Raw genomic sequence first — 19,976 nt, 5'->3', positions numbered from 1 at the left:
TTACTCGAGTTATGACAGCGTATTTCAGACCAGCTGTGAAGCATCAGTGCAGTGTGTCTCCTCACCTTTGGATAACTTGTCAAAGTCGACATAAAAGCGCAGCATTAAGGAGCCGGTGATGAAGCCAAACGCCGGGCCGATGGAGGTCACGGCGAGGAGGATGCCTGAAAAACACGACCAAGAAAAACCTCAGAACACCAACAGAAACAGAGAAATGAAATGCCTCATGTTTGTCTAGTTTGTTTAGTGTAGTTTGTCAGCTGGAACCACCTTCAATCTTTAATGTTTTTCCACACTGTGTGACAGTAGTATCTGTACAATGTGCAGTCACATGATTCATCACACATGGTGACCTTAAATCATATGATCCTTTCTAAAATCAGTCAGTTAAATGAACCGTAGAATGCGTTTTTGAGGGGCTTTGAATACCCGTCGGGACAGGCGAAAATCTTCCTGAGATTTGGGGGGATCATTGCTGTCATCATAAAGAACACACTTCGGCTTCGTTTTAGAGATTTTACCCAACTGGAAGTCAGCCATTTTGGATGTCCTGTGTAAATTGCAATTTTTTAAAACACATGTTTGAGGCTTTTAGGATGCCCATAGCTGAACTGGTAAATACTTTGATTTGATGTCTCTTTTTGTGGTTGGGGTTGGCACGCTGGCTCTATAGCACTCCCAGTGAGTTTATAGCTTTCAAACACCTAGGGGTGGTCAAAAACTGCGTCAGAAGGAAGTGTTGTAGCGCCCCCTAAAAGTTTTTAACAAAGCAGGAAAATTTGAGAGGCAGATGTATTTTCTCCGGGCTTAAAAAACTCGGAGCATTGCCCTAAACCCAACAGCAACCATTTTGAGTTGAGTGTGTTTCAACATTTATATATATATGTTATGAAACTCTCCTGTAAAGATCATAAAAGCGGACGTTTTGAAACCTCACAACAGATGATTTTATCACAGACATTGTAAACCACAGTTACTGATGAGTTAATTTTTAGCTCGTTTGAACTTGTGCTTGTATAACAGTAGCTATCACGGCTCGCTAGGGTTAATTACACAATGTTTGTTAGAACGAATGAATGTTATTAGTAACTTGAAGTTTAGAGATGACAGCAATCATGGCCGAAGTTTTATTATATAGAAATCTGAGATTAAATCTGTTTTGTATTTTTTATTTACAATTTGCTGAGCATTTTAGTAATGGGGGCAAATCTGTGGCTGAAGCTGACATGCTTTATATTTTGTTTTGATTTGAGTTGTAAAAAGAGATTTAAATCTCTCTGTTAAACATCTTTGATTTGACTAAATGTTTCAAATTAAAGCTTGTTGCTGAATTGTCTTTCTCAAATATCTGTTATCATAACCTAATTCGATAATTAATACATTTATTTTGTGTATTAAAACAATAAGACTAAACTTTTAAAAGAAAATCCTTTGGTTTTCAGAGCTCACAAAATATTTGTATATATTATATTATATATATATATATATATATATATATATATATATATATATATATATATATATATATATATTTGTATTTTGTATAATAAAAAAGTGACCTGGTGTCATAATTCCAACTTTTTCTCTGCAGATTAGGTTCAACCTCAGACTGGTTCCAGGAAACCAATAAAAACAGGTTATGTGAGCAGAGAGCCAGCAGATGCAACAGGTGTAATGTAAGACGTGCAGACGCTCTGTGGAGGCTGCAACATTCCCAACATTGACCTGTAGACATGCAGAAAAGCCTGCTCTCCCTTTCATGCAGATATGTCAGTCATATTGTCCAATCAGATGAGAGCTTGATGTGAGTCTGAACTTTGCTCTGAAATTGAACTGATCACATGACATTATGGCTGCTCACATTTCTTTTTCTAATATAAAAGCTGGCGTCTGTAATGTGAGCACAGTGTGGACCTGCCAGCATAAAAAATGTAGCATGAAATAATAAATGTTCACATTGAAGGGGAGTTTCCATCTTCCAATTAAACAATAACATTCATACCAACCTCTATTTCAATTTCAATTCAATTCAATTCAATTTTATTTATATAGCGCCAAATCACAACAACAGTTATCTCACAGCGCTTTTCATAAAGAGCAGGTCTAGACCGTACTCTGTGATGATATTTACAGAAGCCCAACAGTTCCCACCAAGAGCAGCACTAGGAGACAGAGGCAAGGAAAAACTTCCTTTAAGAGGCAGAAACCTCAAACTGGTAATTATGACCAGGAAGGAGTTTTTAACAGCAGCTGTAAAGCAGAGGGTGATAAAAGAGATGAGAAGTGTTTGAGGAGCATAAAGTACAAAGATTTAATGCTGTTTTAATAAAAAAAGGTTTAGGGGAGTCATATAGCATTAGCATCTACTGAACAGAGTAACACACCTACATCAGGAAGGAAAACTCAGCTTGGCCATGTGGATCAGTACAAACATACCGCAAACCACCGCAGTGATCTCATCCATGTTTGAGTTAGCTTTGCACTTCATCTCAAGTGTCTCAGATAAAATCCTGATGAACTTGTCCTATCCTAAAACAAACACATGGATGAATCGTATTCATAAATTACAAGCGAGACCAAAGTATTATCATCTTCTCTTCTCCCCCATCTTCCTATCTTATCCCAGGTTAATCCTAAATACTCAATCCAACATCGTGTATCAACTTTTTTGTCTGTTACCTGATGCTACTTCTTCTTCTCTCGCTGAACTAAACTAATTACAACATACTGAAACAACTGGAGCAAAAACAACAACAGACACTGAACTTCAAAACAAATGAGTTATGATAACATCTGTTGAGAAATCCAGCTCTTGCATCTAAATAGCAGAAGAAAACCAGTGGTGGCCCCGTCACCGCCCCCGGGCAGAAACCTGTACTGTGTGTCCCCTGTGGAAAGTGAATGATGATGGTAATAAAGGCTGCAGGCTAACGTTGTCATGTTTTTCATAGTTTTCTTGTCTTTACCGATCTCCTATCATAGACTTGCATTAGGATACTTTTGTTACAAATAGCCTTTACATTATGTTACATAGTCATGAAACATTATCTTGTGTTACATAGTCTACAGCTTTCTACTAACAAGTGTTTGTCACCAAACCGCAAGTGTCATAAGCCTCTCAATGATTGAAGTTCTACCTGTTGCAAAAAGAGGAGCCATATGGAAACATTTAGCAAATAGTGGACAAGTTAAAGTTAGTACAGCTTAATGGTTATCCTAAAGTTAGTTAAGGGAGTTTATTTAAGTTAGGATGCTTGTGTAATACACTTTTCCTATCTTAAGTTAGGAAAGGGACATTGACTTAGGAACTGTTATTACTATCACTATTTTCCTGTCAGTGGCGGTTATTTTATTGCGTTTTATTTGAGTTTAACTTCAGCTCCCATTATCGCCTTTTTAATATGTGCTCTTCAGCATCTGAATGAAATGCCTCAAGGTATAGAAAGCTTGTGTTTTAGGTTGAAATAAGTACATTACGTGGTGGCAGACGGCAGAGTTACTTGAAGGCCCAGGGTGTCTCACACTGACACTGAAGGGTACCTTGTGCATCAAATACAGACGCTTTGTTGGGTTTTCTCAAAGGGTCGGTAGGCTATAGACCGGGCTCCTTGGAGAGGCAGACTGCCTCCAGACGTCGCATGAGTTTTGAATCCGTCTTGAATGTTTTTTGGTTGCATTTACGTTTAGCTTTTTTGAGACTGGATAACTATCCCATCCCCCCAAGACACGGTAGGTAATACTCTGCTTACGTTCATTTTGCATGGAAATTGTGCAAAAATGGGCCTCCTTTTCCCTTTTTATGGGATATATTCTATAAATCATTTATTTTTACTAGAACCCATATCCTAGTGCAAACCATGTAATCACTAATCAGGACTGGAGCGTTTAGATAAAATATGATTCACTTTTCCCTCAGCAGGCATACCAAGGTAGAGCGGTGAGTTCTTCTTGCTGGCGTAGTCATCGATGTAAGAGATGCCGAAGGGCTGGATAGGGACGGCTCCGATACCCAGCAGCAGCTGACCCAGCAGCAGCAGAGGGTACACCACCTGCTGGGCGGGGCTCTCCTGCAGGCTGCAGCTCTGATTGGATAATGAGGTGTTAAGCGTTCTCTCTGATTGGCAGAGTCCAGTGCTGTTATCAATGGAGGCTGTTGTTGAAAAGACAGGAATTCAGTCGTTAGATTTTGAGGTATCCTGACATGATCTGAAGTGCATACAAAAGATGAATGAGGACCACCAAAGTTATTAGAATTTTTATATGGGGAACATGAATTTCTGAAGCTAATTTAATGAAAATCTATCCGATAGCTGTTGAGAAGTTTAGAAACATTGTTGAGAAGAAATCCTCTCAGTAGTGGGTTGGCTTGATGCTGAAAGGGGACAATTAGACAAGTTTGTGTTTGATCTCACAGCTGATGCGGTCAGTGTACTCGTACTGTCCGCTCAGGAAGTGCGGCATCGCCATCAGAAGTGAGGCCAGACAGGCCAGCAGAGCTCCGCCTCCGATGAACCGCGGCCGGTGGACTCGACTCCCGAGGAAACTCACAAAGACGATGAGGACCGTGTTCCCCACCTGGACAGACAAACACACACACAGGAGAGAGGCATCGTAAATGACTCTTTGCTTCGAAAGTATTTTTATTTTAAACACAGACCTATGGATTTGTGGTAAGAGTTGGTCTGAACAGAAGTAAATACAAAAAAAAAGTGTTGTTATTATTATTATTATTATTATTATTATTATTATTATTATTATTATTATTATTATCATCATTACACCTTTATTTTACCAGGCAAGTTAACTGAGAACACTTGCAGGAGACAAAGGCCTCCTGTGGGAAAAGGTTACTGGGATTAAATAAAATAACATAGACAATAGACAGAGGATGAAGTGCAACAACACAGTCCCGACAACAAACTTTAAAAACCAGGCACAAAGACACAAAGAGACCAGATGAGACAGATAAAAAAACATGATAACAGACTAGACATAAGACAATCTACAGAGAGTAGACAAGACAACAAATGGTACAATAATTGAATGATAAAAACAATCGAGATAGCAGCAAAGCAACATATAACAACACATAGCATCACATGAAGCAATTACAGGTTTCTGTAAATGAGTTGGTGATTTTGCCTTTAAAAGTGGCAGCGGTGAGAGTGGAGAGTTTCATTGTTTTTTGTAGTTGGTTCCAATCATTGGGTGCAGCAAACTGAAAGGCAGTGCGACCTAATTATGTGTTAGCTGTAGGGATTTGTAACCGGATGTGACTAGAGGAGCAGGTGCTGTAGGTGACGGAAGAAGGATGAAGTTGACATCCCAAATACGGAGGGGTTAGGCTTAAGAGAGTTTTGTGAATAACTATAAACCAGTGGATCTTACATCGAGTATGAAGTGATGTCCAGTTTATGGAGGTGCACAGATTGCAGTAGTGTCCTTTAAGGAGCACTGGTGGCAAATCTGATAGATATGTGATAAAGAACATGTAGCCGCTCGGGAAGCCCCTTGCCTGCAGACATGTAATTTGCATAACCAAAGTCTAGCATGGGTAATATAGTCATCTGAATCAGGGTGAGTTTAGCAGACTGGGTAAATGATGACCGATTACGGTAGAGAAACTCCAATCTGGCCTATGTATGTACTTCCTCAAATTCAACACCTTCAACTGTGGTATTTACACCAGGTGGGAGTGTTTTTCATACCAAACTACATTAACTTTGTTTTTGAGATATTAAGGATGAGGTGAAGGGCAGAGAAAGCTTGCTGGACAAAATGGAAAGATTGTTGTAGAGTTCTTAGAACCTGTTCCAGGGAGGACCCAACTAAATATAAAAAGGTATCATCTGCATATAAGTGGATAATTGAGTGTTGAGCCTTCTGGTACTGCCTTGGTGACAGTGAGGGGCTTAGACAGCAGATGTTCTGACCTTACACTTTGGACTCTGGTCAATGAGGTAATTGGCAAACCAGGACTGACTGCCGCTGTCTTCCAAGCACTGGGAACTTCTGCACAATAAAACGACAAGTTGAATAGGTGAGCTATAGGCTCAGCGATGATAGGGAATGCGACTTTGATAAAGAAATGGTCTAAGCCATCTTTTTAGGGTCCAGATTAAGGAGCTCATCCAGCATCTGAGGCCGGAGGGTAAAACTGTGTAATGGGTATTGATGACTAGGGGGACGTTGATTTACTGAGAGAGAAGGGGACATTGGATTGGAAGGGAGGTGTAGTTAAGTCAAACAGAAAGCCAAATATAATGAAAAGGAGATTGAAGAGCTCTGTCATACAGCCTTTTTCTGTGACAATGAAATCATCAATGTTTAGGGACAATGGCAGCTGTAGGGAGGAGGGTCTACTTTCCATGCCCATAACTGTTTTCCAAAACCTATTGGGATTAGAACCACAGAGAGAGAACTGTTCCATATAATAATCTACACTTGTTCCTTATTTGGCGGAATAATAACCTGTTAGCCTGATTATTATTGAATCGAGCTTTTCACCAAATTATGTACAATATAAGAACACCTTACAAAATTGAGATAAAGGGAAAGTAGCAGATCTGAAGAAACCAGCAGCAGTGATGTAAGCAAGCAGAGACGAGAAAAAACTGCAGAAACCTTCCTGTACTGACCTCGTTGAAAGCAGCCAGCAGCCCCGACTTCTGGCTGGAGAGGCCGTAGCGTCGCTCGATGGTGGAGATGGAGCTCTTCATGTAGCCCGATACCAACAGCTGCGCCAGTTGCAGCAAACTGTGGCAAAACACAAAGAACTGCAGAGAGTCGAAGAAGAAGGTAGAGAAGAAGGAAGGTCAGTAAAAGAAGAAGGAAGACAGAAAGTTGGGTAAGGAGGAGTGATGCTTTTCCACATTATTTTTTTGCTTTAATTGCATTAAAGCTTGTTGAAATTCTCTTTACATCTCGACAGCAATCAATAAATCAAATGCTTTGACACAAAAATGAAAATGAAGCTATTTGTGGCTGTTGCAGGACTGTAACAAGTACGGCCAATTGTTTCATTCAGTCTAGCTGTCTGTCTAGTTTCTCCAACTGCACCTGCCACAGGTTTAAACAAACTCCTGATCATTAAATCTTAACCATAAAACTAAATTAATTTAGTAAAAGTGCAACAACAAGTACCAAAGATATGAGTGAAATTATAATCTCTATGATCTGAGACGAGCTGTAGAGAGGAAATATTGTGATTTGAGAGAACAATAGCAGGATGCGCTTCAGGAAGGAAAGTTTCTTTAGTGAGACAATGCAGACATCTGCTCAGCTGGACACAAACTTCTATGAAACTATGCTTCTATACAACTGAACCTCTGGAGTCCCAAAGATTACAGTGCTTTCAAGTTTATAGTAGAAAAAGCTAACTCTTATCTATCTCTTATTTCTTACAACAGGGTCCTCTGCTCCCAGAAAGCATCTACTGTCTGCCTGATTTAAATCATTAGGATGATTACATTTTTTGCTGTTGAAGGTTAAAACTCAACAAAGTAGATGCAGCAGTAGTTGCTTTTTCGTTCAGCTCATGAACCTTTAAATACTGGATGTGAAGCAGGGACAAACCTTGATGCTGTTGAAGGGACTCCGGTGCCGGGCAAGAGGTCGTGACCCTGCAGGAACAGCGTTCATGTTGTAGTTGTTGGCAACCATGATCTAATTTTTACTTCAGGGAGACTGAAGAACTGAACAGAACCTGTAAAATACAAACAGTTTGTCAAACCCACACTGATATCTAACGGCTGATACCACAAACAACCCCCTAAACAAGTAATATTACAGTCAGAACAGCAGAAAGCAAATTAGCACATCTAGAATCTCATCGTGTGTCTGCGCAGTTTTTGCTGTTGTAACTTTTATGGCATAAGGACCTGATTTTGAACACAAATGCTGCACACACTGCAATCCATGGTTTCACACACTCATGTCATACTAAAAGTGCAGTTTTCTAGAATCCCTAAGAGCATAAAGAACAATTGTGAATGTGCTATATGTTTACACAAAGAGAGGGAGAGTAAATAATGAAGGCTATTTGCTGTGCAATGTGCTTAGGGTGGACAAATGCCAAAAGTAAAATCACTGCAGGAGCAAAAACAAAATAGAGTGAGATAAAATATTTCGTGAGTGTTTAAGACAGAGAAACAATGACTAAACTGGACGCCAGTCAAACAAATAATGGGTGCAGGGTTGGTTTGGACTGAGCTCATCAGGCTTCTTGGCTGAGAGTGTTGGTTATGATCATTTTATAAAGTAATGTAATTTATATCTTTTCTGTGGGGTCTGAAATGAACAGCTTGTTCTTGGTTTTTTTAAGTAAAACATCTGCATCGGTTTCTCTGAAAAAAAAATATTCAGGGGGGAGGGGAACATGGACATCTGAACCAAGTTTCACAATAGTAACAGGGACATTGATAAAGAAAGAAAACAACAGGAAGAGAAAGATAAAATAAAAGAGGTGGGAATAATCCTCAGGGAAACAGGAAGGAAGAGGTTTCTTATCAGCAGAGGAAAGTCAACAGAATTCAAGCCGGTCTCTGATCCTGTGTTGGTTTATCTCCTCTGAGCTCAAACAAAACAAGCCGACAGAGGGCAACACTGAGCTAAAAGCTTCAAAACCTCGAACACACCTCAAGTCATGACACAACTCTATGAAAACTTGCATGAACTCACCACAAAAAAAGATAACACATACACCTTCGCCCAATTAAACAAGCCTTCACCCAGCCCCATCCCCACCAGAGAAAGGGCCGTATAGGTCGATGCAGAAACTTATTTTGACCCATGTTTAGGTTATTTCTCAGGCTGTGAAGTCAGGTGATGTAGTATAACAGCGACAAAGTGAAAGGAGGAGGTGGTGTGGAGTAAAAAATTTAACTCAGGACTTTCACCCAACTTACGTTGTGTACTTATTTTAACAAAACCCAAGATCTTTTCCTAAACCTAACAAAATAGTTTTGTTGCCTATACCTGACCAAACTTTAACCTTTTCACAATATTTAATACATGTTACATGCTGTATGACTTAGGTTGACTACACCAGCGATTTTAAAAGAGAAACTATACCCGGGATTTTAAAAGAGTAACAATTTCCAGAGATGCTCAAAAGTCTCTGAGCTAGAGTCCAAGTTAAGTCTCAAGTAACTCATGGTTACGATGAATGTTGCATCACCTGCTGCGTTCAGTCCAGGCCTTCTTATAAAACTTTATAGCTTTATGGAATTCTGTAACCTGTTTTTCACTTACAAAGCACAACCATGTAATGTGCAATGCAATTAATGACAGCTTATTAACTACTGTAAGTCAACACACCCTGCAGACTCTCAAACCATTATCTCATTAATGAAATCAACACTTTTCAGGGCAGAAGCTACCTTTCAGTCAATAAGTAGAGGCTGCAATCACTTTCTGACGAGTAGAAAACTGCATTTTATGGGTTGTTTGACAATTTAAAGGTATTTCCGGAGGTAAAAAGTAATATGTGAGTTATAATACAGTATAATCTGCTAAATATAACTCTCATTAATGAAATTAATGCCAATAAGTAGAGGCTCCAATCACTTTCTGCAAATGAAATACTGAATATTATGGGTTGCATTGGCCATTTAAAGGTATTTTAACAGGTAAAAAGGACTGGATTGGTTGGTACTCAGCAAGTAAATTAATGTAGAGTAATAATAATTGCAAAAGAGATCATGACTTTATTTTATATATAACTCAACAGTAACTCATGTTAATTATAAGCTACAGTCTGTTTTCCAAATATAAACAAGGATATTAGACATGGGCCTCCCAAACACATAATCATTGGCAGCAACAGGCTTCTATTATTGATAATCACGTAAATGTCATGCCTGGTTACACTATAAACTGCAAACACTTATTTAGCCACAATTGTGATTATTCTGTTAAAAGAAATGGTAAAGTTTCAGAAAGACATAGGCCTACCTTTGCTATTACCACGGACATGAAGTGCTGTACATTTGCACATTATGTCTGTCCCCATCTCTGACAATATCTGGGCCTTTAAAAGATTCACTACACCTGCGATATTAAAAGAGAAACTGCACACAGCTTTCAAAATAGTAACTACACCTAGGATTTTAAAAGAGAAACTACACACAGCTTTTAAAATAGTAACTACACCTTGGATTTTAAGAGAGTAACTATACACTGGATTTTAAAAGAGTAACTATACCCTGAATTTTAAAAGAATAACTATACCCTGGATTTTAAAAGAGTAACTATACCCTGAATTTTAAAAGAATAACTATACCCTGGATTTTAAAAGAGTAACTATACCCTGAATTTTAAAAGAATAACTATACCCTGAATTTTAAAAGAATAACTATACCCTGGATTTTAAAAGAGTAACTATACCCTGAATTTTAAAAGAATAACTATACCCTGGATTTTAAAAGAGTAACTATACCCTGTATTTTAAAAGAGTAAATATACCCTGAATTTTAAAAGAGTAACTATACCCTGAATTTTAAAAGAATAACTATACCCTGGATTTTAAAAGAGTAACTATACCCTGAATTTTAAAAGAATAACTATACCCTGGATTTTAAAAGAGTAACTATACCCTGAATTTTAAAAGAATAACTATACCCTGAATTTTAAAAGAATAACTATACCCTGGATTTTAAAAGATTAACTATACCCTGAATTTTAAAAGAATAACTATACCCTGGATTTTAAAAGAGTAACTATACCCTGGATTTTAAAAGAGTAACTATACCCTGGATTTTAAAAGAGTAACTAAACCCTGAATTTTAAAAGAGTAACTATACCCTGGATTTTAAAAGAGTAACTATACCCTGGATTTTAAAAGAGTAACTAAACCCTGGATTTTAAAAGAGTAACTATACCCTGGATTTTAAAAGAGTAACTATACCCTGGATTTTAAAAGAGTAACTATACCCTGGATTTTAAAAGAGTAACTATACCCTGGATTTTAAAAGAGTAACTATACCCGAGATTTTAAAATAGTAACAATACCCTGAATTTTAAAAGAGTAACTATACCCTGGATTTAAAAGATTAATTAAAAGAGTAACTATACCTGTGATTTTAAAATAGTAACTACACCTGGGATTTTAAAAGAGTAACTACAACCTAGATTTTAAAAGAGTAACTATACCTGGGATTTTAAAAGAGTAACTAAACCTTGGATTTTAAAAGAGTAACTATACCCTGAATTTTAAAAGAGTAACTATACACTGGATTTTAAAAGAGTAAATATACCTGGGATTTTAAAAGAGTAACTAAACCCTGGATTTTAAGAGTAAATATACCTGGGATTTTAAAAGAGTAACTAAACCCTGAATTTTAAAAGAATAACTATACCCTGGATTTTAAAAGAGTAACTATACCCTGAATTTTAAAAGAGTAAATATACCCTGAATTTTAAAAGAGTAACTATACCCTGAATTTTAAAAGAATAACTATACCCTGGATTTTAAAAGAGTAACTATACCCTGAATTTTAAAAGAATAACTATACCCTGGATTTTAAAAGAGTAACTATACCCTGAATTTTAAAAGAATAACTATACCCTGAATTTTAAAAGAATAACTATACCCTGGATTTTAAAAGATTAACTATACCCTGAATTTTAAAAGAATAACTATACCCTGGATTTTAAAAGAGTAACTATACCCTGAATTTTAAAAGAGTAACTATACCCTGGATTTTAAAAGAGTAACTAAACCCTGAATTTTAAAAGAGTAACTATACCCTGGATTTTAAAAGAGTAACTATACCCTGGATTTTAAAAGAGTAACTATACCCTGGATTTTAAAAGAGTAACTAAACCCTGAATTTTAAAAGAGTAACTATACCCTGGATTTTAAAAGAGTAACTATACCCTGGATTTTAAAAGAGTAACTATACCCTGGATTTTAAAAGAGTAACTATACCCGAGATTTTAAAATAGTAACAATACCCTGAATTTTAAAAGAGTAACTATACCCTGGATTTAAAAGATTAATTAAAAGAGTAACTATACCTGTGATTTTAAAATAGTAACTATACCTGGGATTTTAAAAGAGTAACTAAACCTTGGATTTTAAAAGAGTAACTATACCCTGAATTTTAAAAGAGTAACTATACACTGGATTTTAAAAGAGTAAATATACCTGGGATTTTAAAAGAGTAACTAAACCCTGGATTTTAAGAGTAAATATACCTGGGATTTTAAAAGAGTAACTAAACCTTGGATTTTAAAAGAGTAACTATACACTGGATTTTAAAAGAGTAAATATACCCTGGATTTTAAAAGACTAACTATACACTGGATTTTAAAAGAGTAACTATACCCTGGATTTTAAAAGACTAACTATACCCTGGATTTTAAAAGAGTAACTATACACTGGATTTTAAAAGAGTAAATATACCCGGGCTTTTAAAAGAGTAAATATACCCGGGCTTTTAAAAGAGTATCTACTCCCAGGCTTTTAATAGAGTAACTACACCCGGGCTTAAAGAGTAAAAATGAGCATGTATCATAGCTTCAGAGCTATGATTATGGCTGTTTTCTTTCACTATATTATACTTATGGAAACTGGATATTTTAAGCTTCAACTGGCAGCTTGTGGAAGTCACTCTGTTGGTTGGATGGTCTGCAAATGATTTCAGTTAACTGTCTCTATGGGAAACAGAATGAGTCTGACTCATGGACTGCATGAATCAGGTCCAACTGCAGCATCAGTGTGGTGATGGTGGTTTACACAGCAGAGCGCGTCTGATTTAAATTCAGCTCCAAGCGGTTGCAGTTACCGCTACAGCATACATCAATTAAAATTTTAAAGTATTGTCTTCCTTCTGTTTTAAACAGAACGTATTATGTTGAAGTTTTATAAATGAAATGCACAATTTTACTCTCTGAAAAGTAGCATGAAAAGGAAATGCTCAAGGGAAGTAAAACTACTTCAGTGTAAACTGTAATCAAGTATAGTACTTGGGTAAACTTAGTTATTTCCATGTGTCCATTTGGTAGTGCCAGCAAAAAAAAACACTGCAGCGCCATTCATCCATGCACCAGAACAGCATGACTGTCAGGCTTTAACAGAGCAGGAGAGCCAGCACATCTGATTACTTCACTCTTCATTTAAAAAATACATTGTTTGATTTTAGTTTGGAAAGTGAAAGAACCAGCAGCTCTCCAGCTTTTACAAACCAGTTCTAACAGAGCAGATGAGTCCTATTACTCCCAGTTAAAAGGTCCCAGACAGAAGAGCATGATTTAGTCAGACTCACTGTGAAAGCAGCAGGTCCCTTCAGTGTCGCTGTTTCTTAGTGTTACTGTGCTGCAGCTCTGATTCTTTCGGGTGTTTCGCTAAACCATCCAGTCCTCCCAGCAGCTGTCAGACCTCCAGCTCTAAGCTACACACTAGAGGCTGGGGGGAGGAACTGGAATTTGAACCCTAGTGTTAAAGGCAGGACTTGGGTTTGAGAAAGAGAAAAGGGAGGAGGAGGGTGAGGCGGAGGAATAGTCTTACAGCCTGAGAACAGAACAGGTTTAAAAAAAAAAAAAAAAAAGGCAGTTTCAGGAAGGTAACATATTCTTAAGGGACTCTCATTTTTAGGGACAAGTATGAAACAAAGCATGGATCAGGGGTTCTGACAAATTGTGTCCATTAGCACTAGCTGAATTAGGTGTAGCCACAGACAACTTTCACTGGTTAACTGTTATACTGAAGAAAACATGAAGCCTCTCAGGCAAGTTCTCCAGTTAGAGGGTTCAAAGCAGATTTGTGGACGTTGATGGACACTAAGCGTGGAGATAACTAGTTTCCACATGGTCAAGAATTTATTCAGAGAATAACATTTAAAAAAAGATCTAAATAAGAAGGTTGGTGTGTCTGTAAAGAGAAGAAGTGATGAAACCGTAAGGAAAAACATTTGTGGAATACAAAAAGGCTTCTTCTTCTGTAGATGAAGCATTTCTGTCAAACTTCCTCAAAAAAGACGTTACATAAAGTCCTTATTCTCTACAGTGAAGTAAATAAACTAATGATTATAATAGGGATTTAACTAACCATTATTTTCAATACTGATAAATCTACTGATTATTTTCCTGATTGATCGATCATCATTTGGTAAATGAAGGGTAAGAAAACAGTGAAAACTGCCCATCACAGTTTCCTACAAGGTGACATACTCAAATGTTTTGATAATTCAGACCATATAGTAATTTATTATATAAATTTATTTCACATCAAATCTGACAAGAAAAGCAGCAAATTCTCACATTTGAAAAAATGGGACCATCAAACATTTTAAAATAACTTAACTAAATAGCTGTAGAGACAAATGAATTAATAATCAGTCAAATAAATGCCAAATAAGGATGGAACGGAGTTAATGTCTCTTGTATCATCACATGACGGCAGCTGATGGAAAACACACACTTTTCATCTTATATGCTGACTTTTGTGGAAATATGCTCAAAACTAAAAAGTGGAAAGTGTGTCTGATATCCACACCACTGCTGTGCAGCCGTGTGACCAGCAGGGAGAGCCAGAGTCAATCAAATGCTCTTTAACCAGAGCTGGGCGGGTGATGCTGAAGCTCGTTCCCTGTGAAGTCACTGTTTCAGCACGTTGTGAAGCCCCAAGCAAAGTTTTACAGTTAACTCTGGGATTAGTGGGAGAAGAAGAGAGGAGAATAATAACATGGAGATGTTCACTAGAAAAAGACAATCACAAGTATCAGAACATCAGAATCAGAATCAGCTTTATCAGCAAGTAGTTTTGTGACATGGTGCCAGACATAAACCTATTTACATATGAATATGAATATAAGAATTAAACAAGATGTACAAGTTATAAAAGAATAAAAGGCACTATGTGCAATGTGGCACTTATTTACATGCATTGTTCAAACCCTTGCAGGGGGAGAAGGGGAGTGCAGGAGAGTCAGTGTCAGTGGGGGTCCCGGCCCTTGTTGATGTGGCCAGCTGCAGATGGGAAGAAGCTGTTCATGTGGTGTGAGGATTTTGTCCTGCGGGACCGCGGCCTCCTGCCAGAGGGGAGACTCTCAAACAATGGGGGCAAACATTTCCACCTGGGACCAAGTAATAATGGAACAAAAGTGACGAGCTAATGTAATGAATTTTACTTTTCAATCACGAGACTTGTTACATGAAGAGTAAACATGCATGAAGTCCCAGAAGGTACAATATTATTTCACTGTTATGTCTAGGCTTTTTGGATAATGCAGTTATTAATTATTTAACTGTAACATATTGCACAATAAAAGATTCAATAGTAACACGCAGGCTTATTTGACTTTAATGCACAGTTGAGACTAAAACATAAAAATCAGAGAGCTGTAGAGCTTCCTCTGCAGTTAGTCACCACATGTCCCTGTGTTTGCTGCCTTTCAAGCCCCGAAGCTTTAAATAGTTTTCCGGCACAAATCCAAAGAAAGGCCCAAAGCTTTAAAAGACCTTTTAACCTGCTGGAGCCCAATATTACTTTAAGTCACATATGTCATGTTTTTCTCCATATCTATAAGATAACTGATGATCAGCGGTGGAAAGTAACTAAGTACATTCAGCAGTTCACACAGTAGTAGTAGTTCACAATAGGAAGTTTATACTCCCACTCTGGAAGATATGCACTTGACTTGTCTATTTTGGATACCTAAAGCTTCATATGAGCTTCAGATAAACATTTAAATACATTTTCTATCACTTACAGTGAAAACACTGGAAGTAATCTCCAGTATGAACAGGAGGAGCTTACAGCAAGCAACTGATGTTCAGATGGACCACTGAAATCTGTAGTTTCAAGAAAGATGTGAACAATTGTGACCCAATCTTTAACTGCGGGACACAAGATACTTTCTTCTTTCAATGTAAATTCCATTTTCAGCGTGTTTGTGACTTGGAGACTTCAGGTTTCCACATCAAAACTAGTGAAGTCCTGCATGTAAGTCCAGATGTGAAACTGAGCAACTTTCCCCCTTCAGCAGATGAATGTGAACACAAACTCTGCACACATCATTCTGCACGGAAACGCTCAAAGGTCACAGAGAAGGAACAGGAAGTAAAACTCTTTTCTGACTAGAGCGAGAATTTAACTTCTAAGATCTGCTGTTACTGTGAAACAGGGCCGGACTCCTCCCAGGAAACATCAGTGGTAAAAGAAGAACTGTTGGATGCTTCAGACTGTCCCACTGGGTGTGAATATGGCACTAAAAAAGTTCTGGCTAAAAAAGTCATCTAAGATCTGTGAAACTCTCAGATCATCAGTGAATGTTTGAGACATTTTGCCAAACAGACAGAAATAAAATGAATTCCAGCTTCACTGGTGCAGGAGAAATTATGATTGTAAAGAATTCCGATGTTTTTGTACATACATGATCAAGTGTTTGACTCACATCTGTACCCTGGTGTTGTTTCCAGATGTCATCTGCTGAGGTAAAGACATCCCCAGCAGCAAATCAGCTTGTTCCTGTATTGATACCCACAGAGAGGATGCAGAGTAATTGATGGTTTGCTGTTTATGTCAACCAAAACATGACCCATGTTCAACATGAAGGAGAAACCAGAAGATTTAGTGGCTGTTCAGAATAAAAAGCTGAGGGTGTTTCTGCTGTTTACAACAGTTCCCAAAATCTCCCGGAGTACCTCGACAACGAAAACAAATGGGAGGTTTTTACTGACTGAAAATACTTTAACCACATCTGCTGAGACGTCTGAAAACTGCTGAGTGAAAACCAGAACGCCCTCAAATGTGCAGCACGGACTGAAAACTGCTGTTCTGATGTTTAGATGTAAGTGATTCAGATACCGCAGTAATCCTGCTGATAAAACATCCTGCTTCACCTCCTCATCTACTTGTTTGTTTAAAAACTTCACAGGAAGACGGAGGTGTCACCGGAACCGCTGGACGTTCAGTTTGGTATGCGACTTCCTTCACACAATTACACAAACAATCTAACTGACCGAGGCAGCGGTGGACGAGTAACTCCCGTGTTCTGCAAAGTAAAATTTAACGAGAGCGATATAGAGACTGTTTCTGGTGAAACCCAAAGGATCTAACTCTTTAAAAAAAGCTCTCTCTCTGTAGGGATCCTTCCCATCATGTTGTCAGACACTTTTAAAATCAGCGGCAAAAACAAGCTCTTTAGTGAACGTACTTTAATGGAAGGATTACGTTGAAGCTCTGTTTCGCTACCAGTGTTGGGCAATTACTGTAATATTAATACAAGGGATAACTATTTCCATTTATTACAGTTATCAGTCCAAGTAACGCTGTGTTACCAGAACACGTTTTGTTTGTTGGTACAGATATTTACAGTAGTGTTTATAATAACAATAGGACCAGCAACAATAGTCGTTGCAGCAGAGGGTGTCGAGCAGGAACACGGGGGCAGCAGGTGACCCGCAACCACAGATCCAGACTCCACAGCTCCAGAGCCAGAAAACCTGCAGGAAGTGATAGGAGGAGGAGAGAGGAGAGGGACGAGAAAGCACAAGACTACCAGAAAGGGGAGAAGTTGTGTTAGTAACATGCAATAATGGGATGAGGTTGCATACAGAGGGAGAGAAAGTAGAGGAGAGAGGAGCTCAGTGCATCATGGGAAATCCCCCGGCAGTCTAGGCCTATAGCAGCATAACTAAGGGATGGTTCAGGACTCACCTGAGCCAGCCCTAACTATAAGCTTTATCAAAGAGGAAAGTCTTAAGCCTACTCTTAAATGTGGAGATGGTGTCTGCCTCCTGAACCCAAACTGGAACCTGGTTCCACAGGAGAGGAGCTTGATAGCTGAACGCTCTGGCTCCTAGTCTACTTTTGGAGACTCTAGGAACCACAAGTAACCCTGCATTCTGGGAGCGCAGTGCTCTGGTGGGGTAGTAAGGTACTATGAGCTCTTTAAGATAAGATGGTGCCTGACCATTACCATTATTGTGTCACAGAAGAAGAAGATCATCCAGGCTGAAAAATACTGAACTTATTCTGAACCTTTAAGGTCTGGGAAAAAATATACACACAAAATGTTAAAGTTACTTGTGAAAAGTAGAATAAAACTTGTGCAAGTTCTCCATATTTATTCAGCATAGACCCTGAAGGAGCTCATTGTGTTTGTTTGTGGTTAGAAACTCAAAGTTTGTTTCAGCTGTTGCATGTTGGGAGCTCGGGGAACTCAGTCAGTTTCATCACTGTGTGTTCCAGTTGCCACAGCAGCCAGTAGCGAGTGTTCATGTTTCTGAAACAAAGGCGACCATTAATGAGGTCCACTGTGAGCTGCTTCCTAACAAAACATTTATCAACAGTTTCTGATGGTAATTAGCCCTCCGGGAGCAAAGAGAGAGGCCCAGTGATAGATGTTAATCAGAGCTCAGAGGATAACACTGATTACACGCTGCGTTAATGAAAGCTCCTGGGATCTACAGGGACCCCAGTTACAGCAAAAACTGTAGCTGTTGATTTTCTATCATCATCTTAGAGTGAAAAAGAGTTACAAACAAGTCAGTCTGATACAAATCACTAAAAGACCAGTGGGATTATTTAAACCGCCTCTAAGAATAACAGTGACAATGCTAACATGCCAGTGGTTGGCAGGTAAAATGTTCATCCACATGTTCATTTACATTTCAGAATGCTTACATTTGCTAATTAACAACACAAAGTACATCTGAGGCTGATGGGAATGTCAGAAGTTCTGCAGGCCATAAAGCAATGTGCTGGACACATTAACATGTTGAGGATCAGGATAAGTTATTACAGTTCACCCTGAGGGAAATGAATCCAAAGGATTTTAAAACATTTTACCCAAAGCCACAAATTGACAGGGTAATATGTAGGCGCTTTCTGTCTAATGTAAAGTCAGGCGAGACGATAACAGATAGCCGAGGTCTGAACTGACAGGTATTCTTTAGATGAAGCTAAACTAAACACGTCCTGGACAAACTGTTTCTCTGCTGCTGTACACACAGAGATGATGCAGAAAATACGCATGTGTAAGAAACACCAAAAATAAATCAGTGTGACACAATTGTGTGTCACAAACACACACTGCCGCAAGTTCAGAGAATGCGAAGGAGATACGATGGAGTGAATGTCAGATTAAAGACAGAAGGCCGGTCTGCAGGCTGGAGTTTCTCCGCAGAGGAGGAGCAGCTGTCCGTTGCTCCCTGAACGCCTCATTGCAGCTTTTAATTCTATTAACCTGCTGGTCACTGAGACACCTGGGAGCTCAGAGGCCTCCAGGACACTCACTACAGCCCGCTAACGACACAAGTACCGCAATACACACATATGGCAGCACGGCCTTTCACATGTCACTGTGCACATGGGGCCCCGTTTATTAAAATCATGCTTCACCCACCACCCTGACCTCCAGTCCTTCACTACACAAAGGACACGTTTGCGGAAATGTCCAGCATGAATGTATTTCCAAGGGATACTGGGCTGGAGTAATGGATTGATTTGCACCTCTTCAGTTTGGACTGGGCTCACTTCCTGTGAACAAACTGGAACCATCACTTATCACTCTGCTCAGCACTGATGGGAGGCTTTTTGTTTAGCCAAAGTTTTCTTTATAAAAACAGATAAGGGAACTTCCCCCCCCCCCGCACTCTGTAGCTTGTGTCACCACCAAGTTTCCATTAAGTATTAGTATAGTGAACTTTGATTAAACATAATTTTAATTTGGCAGAGAGTGAGAATGCAGAAAGATCCAGAATTATTACAACATAAACTGAAGGGAAAGAGGTTAGAAGAAAGTCTATAACGCTTAATACAAATGCAACTTCAACTATTGTGTCATTCAATGGTGTAAAAAATCATTAAGCTGTGGTGTGCACAAAATCTTAAGAAAAGTCACAATAAAAAAGTTGTATGATCTTTTGAGTGTTGATGTTGCCTAAAACCCTCTGGGGCCAAACTTTCCTTTTCAAAGAAGCAGGAGCTTGTTGATTCAGTTGTTGGGGTGGGAGGTCGGTGTTAGCTG

At 38.6% G+C, this 19,976-nt stretch overlaps 1 protein-coding gene across 1 annotated transcript in view; it reads right to left on the bottom strand.

The window, feature by feature from the left end:
- Window positions 1-13,423, bottom strand: part of slco2b1 (solute carrier organic anion transporter family, member 2B1) — a 39,027-nt gene extending 25,604 nt beyond the window's left edge. Inside the window, exons 1-6 of the mRNA XM_038708853.1 lie at window positions 13,269-13,423; window positions 7,576-7,705; window positions 6,639-6,776; window positions 4,413-4,575; window positions 3,926-4,150; window positions 66-164 (exon numbers count right to left, since the gene is read on the bottom strand). Coding sequence (XP_038564781.1) covers window positions 66-164; window positions 3,926-4,150; window positions 4,413-4,575; window positions 6,639-6,776; window positions 7,576-7,662 — 712 coding nt within the window. The 5' untranslated portion in view covers window positions 7,663-7,705; window positions 13,269-13,423. The remainder of the gene's footprint in view (window positions 1-65; window positions 165-3,925; window positions 4,151-4,412; window positions 4,576-6,638; window positions 6,777-7,575; window positions 7,706-13,268) is intronic.
- Between the last annotated feature and the right edge of the window lie 6,553 nt (window positions 13,424-19,976).

This window comes from Micropterus salmoides, unplaced genomic scaffold (genome assembly GCF_014851395.1).
Source record: "Micropterus salmoides isolate LMB-PRFRI ecotype aquatic unplaced genomic scaffold, ASM1485139v1 Ms_hic_scaffold_9, whole genome shotgun sequence".
In the NCBI taxonomy this organism is placed as follows: Eukaryota; Metazoa; Chordata; class Actinopteri; order Centrarchiformes; family Centrarchidae; genus Micropterus; species Micropterus salmoides.
Note: the sequence above shows the minus strand (reverse complement) of the source record. Positions and strands in the feature narration are given on the sequence as shown.